The sequence below is a fragment of the Ipomoea triloba genome, chromosome 12 (genome assembly GCF_003576645.1).
Source record: "Ipomoea triloba cultivar NCNSP0323 chromosome 12, ASM357664v1".
Taxonomy (NCBI): domain Eukaryota; kingdom Viridiplantae; phylum Streptophyta; class Magnoliopsida; order Solanales; family Convolvulaceae; genus Ipomoea; species Ipomoea triloba.
In genome coordinates, this window is record NC_044927.1 from 5,636,158 (window position 1) to 5,645,662 (window position 9,505).

The 9,505-nt window shown below is 35.9% G+C and overlaps 1 protein-coding gene across 3 annotated transcripts; it reads right to left on the reverse strand.

Annotated features, from left to right (window-relative positions):
* Positions 1-799: 799 nt before the first annotated feature.
* LOC116000119 (DExH-box ATP-dependent RNA helicase DExH17) lies at positions 800-8,740 on the reverse strand. 3 transcript variants are annotated; one of them, XM_031240147.1, is made up of 28 exons: positions 8,486-8,740; positions 8,206-8,364; positions 7,837-8,020; positions 7,461-7,622; positions 7,114-7,351; positions 6,962-6,998; positions 6,828-6,874; positions 6,694-6,731; positions 6,465-6,486; positions 5,925-6,137; positions 5,590-5,746; positions 5,455-5,506; positions 5,188-5,259; positions 5,028-5,077; positions 4,807-4,924; positions 4,641-4,704; positions 4,486-4,569; positions 4,283-4,408; positions 4,000-4,196; positions 3,732-3,920; positions 3,385-3,636; positions 3,205-3,254; positions 2,814-2,831; positions 2,624-2,706; positions 2,332-2,527; positions 2,107-2,144; positions 1,680-2,027; positions 800-1,582 (listed from the first exon to the last, which is right to left on the reverse strand). In XM_031240147.1, the coding sequence occupies exons 2-28, from the start codon at positions 8,271-8,273 to the stop codon at positions 1,047-1,049; spliced, it is 3,639 nt and encodes a 1,212-aa protein (XP_031096007.1). In that variant the 5' UTR covers positions 8,274-8,364; positions 8,486-8,740; the 3' UTR covers positions 800-1,046. The 3 variants fall into 3 exon arrangements, with proteins under 3 accessions (XP_031096007.1, XP_031096008.1, XP_031096009.1); XM_031240149.1 differs by lacking the exon at positions 800-1,582 and having other exon boundaries at positions 1,892-2,027; positions 2,107-2,148; XM_031240148.1 differs by lacking the exons at positions 6,962-6,998; positions 7,461-7,622; positions 7,837-8,020; positions 8,206-8,364; positions 8,486-8,740 and having other exon boundaries at positions 7,114-7,246.
* Positions 8,741-9,505: the final 765 nt, after the last annotated feature.

A 9,505-nucleotide genomic window follows, 5' to 3' on the forward strand; every position in this document is an offset into this window, starting at 1 on the left:
AAAAATGAGTTTATATATGAACTCCTTTATATTTTGTTTCTCATTATTTGTGAAACAAAGAATAACATTAACTGGCTTAGACTATTGGGATTATTGGTTTCAAGTTTATTGAATTGATTTTTTATGGGGTTAATTTTTATTATTATTATTTTTTTACTCTAACCCTAAGTTTTTCCATCTTATCAATTTATCAATTTTGGACTAAGATTGACATCCTAATAACAATATTATTTCAAATTATACTATGGACCATAGTCTACACTGCAATGTGGACCATGTATTAATGTTCATTTTTTTTTTTTTGTAATGAATATTCATTATTTGATAATATACCAAATAATGAACCTTCAGTATACAAAAAATAAAATTTTAGTATATTAAAAATTAATATTTTAGTATTTTTGAAGGAAAATTACTCCATAACAGTTTTGGTCGCCTCTCTTCAGATAGGTCGCCGGAGAGGTGATCACAAATGGTCACCGTTGAAGGCGATCGGTGCGGTTCACTGGCAGTCGGTTTTTTATCAAAAATGATGCATGAACTCTAATGATCTAATGACCTGTTATCACATGTCACTAACTTGTTTTGGAATTTCATTGCACAAAAATAAAATGTTAAAAGATTTAATTGAACCTTTAAAAAATTTAGGTACCTAATTTTCAAATAAAGTTTGAGGGTGTATTTGACCATTTTCCCTGTGTAATCTTTTATTTGTTTTATATAGTTCCTATAAATGTTAAAAATCAAGTTACACCACGAAAATCACTTGTAAACCTGTTTTTGGCATCAAGACACAAAGTATGAAGAGAGTATGCATATATCATGGCACTACACTCCAAAAGTAATTCCGCTAAAAATCATTAGTGTGAAGAACTACAGTCGTAATTATATGGCCATCACGGAGTTGCTAGCACAGCATCAATTCTACAGTAAGCAATTGGCCTGGTATGAATTCCATCCTGTTTTCACCTCACCATGTGAAGTCACATACTACCTTAGCGTCTGATTATGATACACGCCATTATTTTTTCACAAATATAATGCCATTAGAGAAATGTAAACACACTCTTAAAACCCAAGAAGCAGTTCATTTCCCGGGTGTCTTGCACCGCTGCTGGGGAAGAGCGCTGCCTTTCCAATAAACTTGGAGTCGATATATGCTGCTTACATTTGGTTTCTGAAGAGTTTCTCAAATCACCTACTTCGTTCCTTGGCAAAGATGTACAAGAGGGAGATGATGACACCATTGAAGACTGAGAAGTTATGTCACTTCTACTGAATGCACTGCCAGAACACACATTATCCCTCAACTTTGTGACTCCTATAGCTTCATGCTGTTTTTGCTCCACAGGTTCAGGATCCAAAACAATCACATCATTTACTTTTCTAGCTTTAAAACCCTCAAAATCAGAATTTGTGTGACTAGACTGAGGGCTAAACCAATTTTGATTGCCCAAAGTATATAGCTTGGATCCAGTGGTCTTCAACCTCCCTAAAATTGGTGATCCTTGCATGTGTCCAAATTCTGGTTTTTTGGTGAGGTCAACGAATTGAACAGAATTGGGTTCACTAGGAAGTTTCCCTGTAATAGATGTACTCTCCATGTCAAACAACGCATAATAATATGCAAAGTGATGTATAATACAAGGTGCTACGTAGCATACAAGAAGTAAATTTACCTGTGTCATTTGTAGGGTTATTGTCCTTAGAAATGTAGTGACTTTCTGAAGTGGCATCTTTGTCTGACAAACTTTTTTCTAATTGATGAGCTCTAGCCGATTGAATGGTCATGCTGTGACGGGCAACTTTATTTATTCCTTCATCTACTTCTATTGGATTTTCAACTGCAAGCAGTCTCTCCCGAGTTCGCTTTCTAATAAGAGCCAAGGTCTCTAGTGAAGTGAAACTTGTGTCACCCAACATGCCCAAAGGAGGTAAGCTCTTCGCTTTTTCACGTATGTGGTCAAATATAGTTCTTTCAGTGATGACCTTGCATTCATCATCTTCAGTGCCAACAGCAGTTACAACTTATTGGGCAAGGTAGCACTACAAGTTAGTAATCTAGAGGACAATAAAATGTGCATAGTGCAAGAATTTACTCTCTACCTTTGTCTGGCTCTTCATCTATAAGTGTGAAACTTGGCCTGGCTACAGAAAACTGGAATTTAGTTACTGATAAATCACAGGAGTACATCTAAGGTTTAGTCCCATTCAGAACTTGAAAAGACGAAAGACTGTAATCATTTGCATTTTATCTACTAGTACTAGTACTAGTACTCGTACAATTAGACTATAGCCCCATTTAACAGAGAGTCAAAGATCAGCACTTACATGTCAAAAAAACCTTCAGATTCATCTACATTGAGTGGCTCTTCAATTGGAGCTTCAGAAGTAGAATCCTTATTATCTTCTACGATATATGCTTCCTTCAATTGACAGGAGGGATTCTGTCTTGTTTTGTGTTTATTACTAATATCCTGGTTCATCTCCTTCATCACTGTAACCTTCTGATGAATATCAACACCAACTGGACAGACAACAAAATGAATGTTTTAGAAGAATACCAAATATCATATCTATATACAAACTGGTGTCTTATCATTTAGATGCAAGAGAAATTTACTGAATTCATCAAATATCAGATCTGCTTTCACAGTCAGCTTCCTTTTCTGAGGGTTGGGCACTATAACTGTTGCACTATATGGGCTATCAAAGAAAACTAACAATATGAGCTTATAAAAATTATGACAAATAAGGTGAGCTGCCATGAGCTTTTGCACTTATTGAATCAAAATGTCAGGACCATTGATTACCTTGGAAAGTCATGCACTCTGCAGCAAGGAAAGTAGGATTTTAGATACATATAAATAGGTATGTACTTCTCTTGAAATTTAAATGTAAAACTGAAAGGTGACAAACTGGAGGACAAAATATTTAAACAGTTACATTATATATTGACTCAGTCACGGACAAAGGTATTCCTGACTGCTCATTATCAGCTAGGAGTGTTCTTAAAGAAAGACTCAGGTCAGCAGCACTTTTTTTTCTTGGTTGCTTTTTCTTTTTCTTCAAGGTAGATGTCAGATTCAATGCTCAGGGTAAAACAGCACTAGTGTGGTAAAAAAATACTTGTATGTCTTGAATGATTAAGGCTTTACATAGCATATATCAATAGGATCTTACTGTAAAGCAGTTCTGCATTACCTTATCTTTTCATGAAATAGAATCAGGTTACCTTCTCCCAAGCCAACCACCTGTGAGATAATTTCCAATTACAAAACTGGCATGTAAAACTATGATGCCGAAGAAGAAAATTAAAATAAAATATCATGTTCAAATCAAGTGGAGGTAACCAAGGTAATGCATAATCCCTGGATGACGTACCAGATCGGCATAGTATCCTTTAGTCATTAATGCAGGCTGAGACATCCTTGTCAATGTTATGACAACCTTGGACTTACCTTGTCTTTGGCTCTCAGTTTCCTTTACTTCCATCTCTATTTTTGGTGGAAGTGATAATAATGACCCTTTTATATGGTTTCCAAATGGATATTTACGACCAGTAACCATCTCAATCTTTCTTGGATCAGCATCGGCAAGGGCCTCAAAAGACTTTACTCCCATGGAATTCAGTGCCTGAGGAATTTCATCAAAGCACAACAAAGATGAGCATATGAGCCAAGTACTCTTAAAGAAAATAAATACTTCAAATAATGTGTTAAGCTACATACCTTTGCTGTGACCATTCCAATGCCAGGTAATTGCTTCAGTAAGTATGGACTGTCATCCCATACTTTTTGATGCAAACATTTGGCAAGAAGTGCTGAACTCAAAGCTCCTATGTAGTTTTTCTTGTATACAAAGTACTCTTTCATGCACTTTGCAATTCTGCATCCATTTGTGCATATAGAATTCATGTCCTACATCAAGGCACATATGTCTATAAATTAAAGGTTTTATGTCAACCACTTTAAAGTAACATCTCTAAAGCAACAAAACCTGGGTCATTGATAACTCATGCACTAAAGGATCCCCAGTCAGGCAGTCATTTGCTAAAATAAATATCTTCTCTTCTCTGGTTTGGATCCGTTTTTTCTTCTTATTTTTGTCCCCGAGGATGTGAAAACGAAGCCGATTATTTTTATCATTGTTTATGTCATTCAAAAGCTTCTTCTCAGTGCGCCTGAGTTGTATCCCTTCATTTCACATTTACAAGAGATTCATTAGTCACATATTGATTACCCATGCATGGTATATGAAGTATGAGTAGTCGAGTAGATACAAGCAATCTCCTCAGCATGGCAAATAATATGAAGTGCATCTTCTATGCTACAGTTTGCAGATGCCTGCATAATGTGTTTCATTGTGTCAAATTTCAGATAGTATTTTGTCATTAACTTCGCAGGCTCTGCAAGCAACAAAACAAAGAAATTAGACTTGTTTGACATATCGATAATGCATAAAACTGCATTTTCAGTTCATTACCAAGAGGCTTTAAGAGGAAACCATCCTCATCAGTCCAGATCATTTGGTACCGTGACAACTCATTCACCTTCTTGACACATATCTCTGGGGAAAAAAGTCATCAATAAGTAATCATAAGGGAACCTAAATCATTTTACATTGTAACCAATAGATACCTTGCAGATGCCTTTCTATGTTGTTACTGGCTAGCAGCTTTGTCATTGCATAATTCTCAGGATTCTGGTTTTCACATTATACAGTATCGATCATCCAATTTGGCACCAAAAAAAAAAAAAAAAAAGGAACTAGTAACCTATCCTTGCTATGAGCAGAAGAACGTGCCTTTTTCATTCTCACATACAAATATGAGCATTTCATCCATTCGATTGCCTTTGTAATATCTGACACTGTCAGTTGAACAATCTGTGCAGTTAAGTGCTCCGTAATGCATGGAAGTAATCTAAACACAGCATGAACGCACATCAACAACTTATTAATAGGCCCCATTAGCTAATTATTGAGTGTTTTGAAGGCACCATGCAGGGACATTAAGAACTGCATACTGTGATTCGACCAGTTCACATCCGTTTAGTAGGTTCTCATACAAGTGTACCTAAAAAGCAATTATAAACTGCACAGTTATAAATGCAAAATTGAGAAAATGACTAATGCAGATATTTGATGGCATCATATATTATTAGCAACAAACAAGAGGGAACTCACAGTTTCTTTTCTGGTCATGATTACAACCACTCCTGCATCATCAAATTGTGGACGGCCTGCTCTTCCACACATCTGCATAATTGAAGTCATTTTCCTTTGTATTAGAAGCCACTAAGCCAGTTCTCATTCAAGAATAATGGGTTTTAGCAGGTACAAAAATAAAGTATATCCGTGATATACATTTTGGGGCTTACTAGTGGTCTCATGTCACGGTCAACTGCAAATACAGACATTTCTTTCAGAAGTGTTCTAGAATCAGTTGCATACCTGCAGGATCATTGATCTGTCATATTCCATGTAAAGACCCTTCTCCTGGTTGCTGCCAAGAATAAAAATTGTGGATTAGGAGACAAACCAGGCATAAAAGCTGTGACCAATTGGAAGATTAAATTCTGCACATACAAGTGCTGTGTTGACTTGATTATAACTGTATGTGCTGGTAGATTAATTCCTTGGGCAAGAGTATTTGTGGTGCATAGAACTTGAAGATCACTGTTCAGAAAGAGGCCTTCAATAAGGTTGCGATCCTTCATGGAAAGTCCACCATTGTGGTAGCCAACTGCACAATGCACATAGTCTGTTAAACATGTTCCTTCGATGATATATCAATCGCCTACCAACTTCCACACTGCCAAACCAACTAACAGCACTCAAACCAAAAATAACAAAATATGATCAGCAGGCCATGTGCCCATGCTTGTTGGTTTGAGAAAGAAGAAATATTGAGAAGTTCATACCACCATAAGGAATATAAGATTGCATTTGTTTATCACTGCATGAGAGCGAAGCTTCTCTCAACCTATCTTGCTGTTCTCTGCTTTTGATGAAAGGATTTGAATGCCCAAATTTCATTGCTGCTTGCGTGAGTCGTTGTGCAGTCTCTTGTGCTCCTTTTCTGGTTGAGCAGAAGACAAGTGCAGATTTGCCTCTTGAATGTTGCATGAGAATATCTGCAAACAAATTCTTATTTATATAACTATATACTAATATATATGTGTGTGTGTGTGTATGAGAGAGAGAGAGAGTCAAACTGAAGCATAGATGCCCAAAGGAAAACAAAAAAGGGAAAATTGTAATTTATGTCCTTCACAAATATGCCAATTATCAATGTCACCCCTGAATTATTAGTGTTGTAAATGTTGCCCCTCACGTTTTGAGAATTGATGGACAACATTACCACCACTAATAATTCAAGGGTGACATTGATATTTGACAGGGGCATAAATTACAATTTTCCCAACAAAAAATAATGATAAATGTAGATTCTTTCTGCTTACCAAATATGTAGTTCTGAAGGCGCTGGAGAATAAACAGTACAATATGATCAGTAAACTACCAAGGGCTATAATGCATATTGCATAATAGTTGAAATTCTGACTGCTTGTCAAGATAAGATATCTTCAGTTTACAAAAACAGGTTGGGTAGGGGAATGTACAATTTCAGTCAATGAGATGGGCAGTGGAACAAACTAAAAGTCAAATGGGGAAACCTCTACAAGTACATACCTTTTCAAATAGGAAGTCATTTTTTGCTGGAGTATAGCCTATAAAAAAAAAAAAATTCTTGCTGTTGATCTCTTAAACAGAAAGAAAGAAGCTCACAACACTGAATATATTTCCTTGTCAAGAAATTTATATACCAAACACTTTGGTTGTCAACTTTACTGGTCTCATTTCTTCACCAAACCTGACAAAACAATTACAGCACACAGCAACAGTTAGGTAGTCTATTTAACAAGAAATATTCCCATCATGTGATACCAATTTTATTTACTTTTTAATTCCTTGGTTAGGAACCATAAGCCACTCCGCTGCAGAATATAAAATATTACTGTAAGTGATTATTGTGTTAACTATCACTAAAGTCACTTAAATTTTGAATTGTAATCATGCTCATAGAAAAAAAAATGTTAAAATTATAGTTACCAAGGTCATTAATATTTGGAATTGTAGCTGATACAGCTAGAAAACGAACATGGGCTAGAGGACTTAATTTCATTTCAGAAATGGAAGAAAGCATTTTGATCCTGCTAACTACTGCCTCCAAAGCTGCTCCACGAGGATCGTTCAACAGATGGACTTCATCAATAAGCACCAGAGCAATGTCACTGAAAAAGCTCAGGCCTCCGTCTTTAATGCGATATCGAGTCACAGCATCAAACTTCTGGAGTAATCACAGTGAGCACAGATGATTACTGAACATGACAGTTACTCCATAAATTTACAAAGCAATCAAAGCACAGAATATAAATGAACTGTCATCAACGTTTGACCTCAGGAGTTGTAAGAATTATGTCAGCATCCTGAATATCCTTATTGTTGTAGTATTCATTATCCCCTGTCAACTCCAGGCAATTTATTCCCCATGAACCAAGTTTTTGGTTCCAATCCCGTAGCTTCTCTTGTACCAATGCTTTTGAAGGAGCCACATAGACCTTTAAACCACAAGAAAGAAAGAGAAAAGCACTGAGGCACCCGGGAAAGAAATATACATGAAACACCAATACTAGTGTGATGTTATGAGAAAGGCCTGGGGTAGTGTACTAAAACTGATAAATATTAATCAAGGAAAAAAAGCTCTGGTGTTTGGCAAAGAAAATATTAAACACAAGAAAATTCCTACTGAACGGCTTTATGTAAGGAACTTACTGTCTTCAGAGACCCCTTGACATGTATAAATTTTCCCTCAGTGGATATGAACCTTGAGAGAAGCCTCAAAATGCATAGTTCAAAAAGTACTGTTTTCCCACTTCCAGTAGGTGCCGATATAACCATGTTCACGTCTGAGAGGAAACAAGCGGGAAAGCATTCACTCTGCAAGGAGTTAAAATACCTGCATGTACAAGGGGATGTATAGCATACTTGTAAATTGTTTTGTGCTAGGAAACATCTAACGAGCAATACTTTAGGACAAGTACAGAGTTGATAATCTGTCTACAGATTCTAAAATCTGATGTCCCCAAAGGAGAAATTGGCATCAAATACATACACAATCAACAGACAACTCAACACACATACCTGAAACTGAAAACTGAACGAAACATAGCAGGTAACTCTTGCACGGACTTTAACGAATAAGCATCCATAACGGAGATTATTTAATTGTCAACTCAAAGCAACAGATGCTGTCCCCCTCAATCTACCACTAAGGCCTTTGTTCACACTACACAACAAAATCTGGAGAAAAATAAAAATGTTTTATAAACTTCCGTTTGGAAATTGCAATCCTCTTTCAGGCGTGATACATAACACATTCAAAACCTGTAATTCACAATGATAACGAACCAAGCGTACATACCTGCTCGATCAAACGATGAACAGGACTACACTTAGAAGTGAGGTTATGAGTCCCTTTCTACGTGCTTTGAAACAAGCAGAACAAACCTTGTGTAAACTAGCCACTGAATAATCTGACAGTTCGAGATCGCTGAGATTTTGCTAGCTAGGAACTTCTCGAGTGAAGAGACAAAGGAGTAATCGGCTTCGGAGCTAGGTTTCCGGACAGAGTGTATTGAGCCGGCGGTGGCGTGGAGAGAAAATGTAGCAAAGTAGAGAGAGAATTGAGAGGAACATATACACTGCTTGTAAGTTGTAAATTAAATACACCTTCTCACTACTTCGTTCAAACAGCAATTGTCCGCGCTCGTTTCTTTGGCGGTTTAATCACCATCATGGTTTTATATATGGGTGTTTTGGTAATTTGCGGATAGATGATTGATTTAGTTGATATTTGATTGTAGTTGACACATGATTGCTGTAGTTGGTATTTGATTGGTAGTTGATAGATGATTGATTTAGTTGATATTTGATTGTTACCTAATACGGAGTAGTTGATTGTGTTAATTGTTCTTATTAGTTGAACCGATTACAAAAAAGTGTTTAGTAAATTATTTGTTTATGTTAGACGAGTATATATAAAATGAAATATAAACGTATAAGCATATTGTGTTATTTATAACTCTTAAATTAACTTTTACAATTTATTATTTTGATGTTATTAATTACTAGTATTTTACCTTTGCGAGTTAATACCCAATATAGTCCTTGAGTATAGTGATTTTACTCAATTTAGTGTTAAATGACTTTTTATGCTCAATTTAGTCCTCGACTTTGATAGTTTTACCCAATTTAGTCATTTGTTAAAAATTATGTTAGTGGACGGTTAGAAATAAGGTCTTAATGGTAATTTCTCATCATTCATCCCATTTGGGATAAGTTCTTCTTCTTCTCCTTATTAAGATTCACGCAAAATTGTAAATCTCGTACCCAAATATTTATTTACTCTGTATTTATTTATTTAGGATTGAAGTTGATTTGG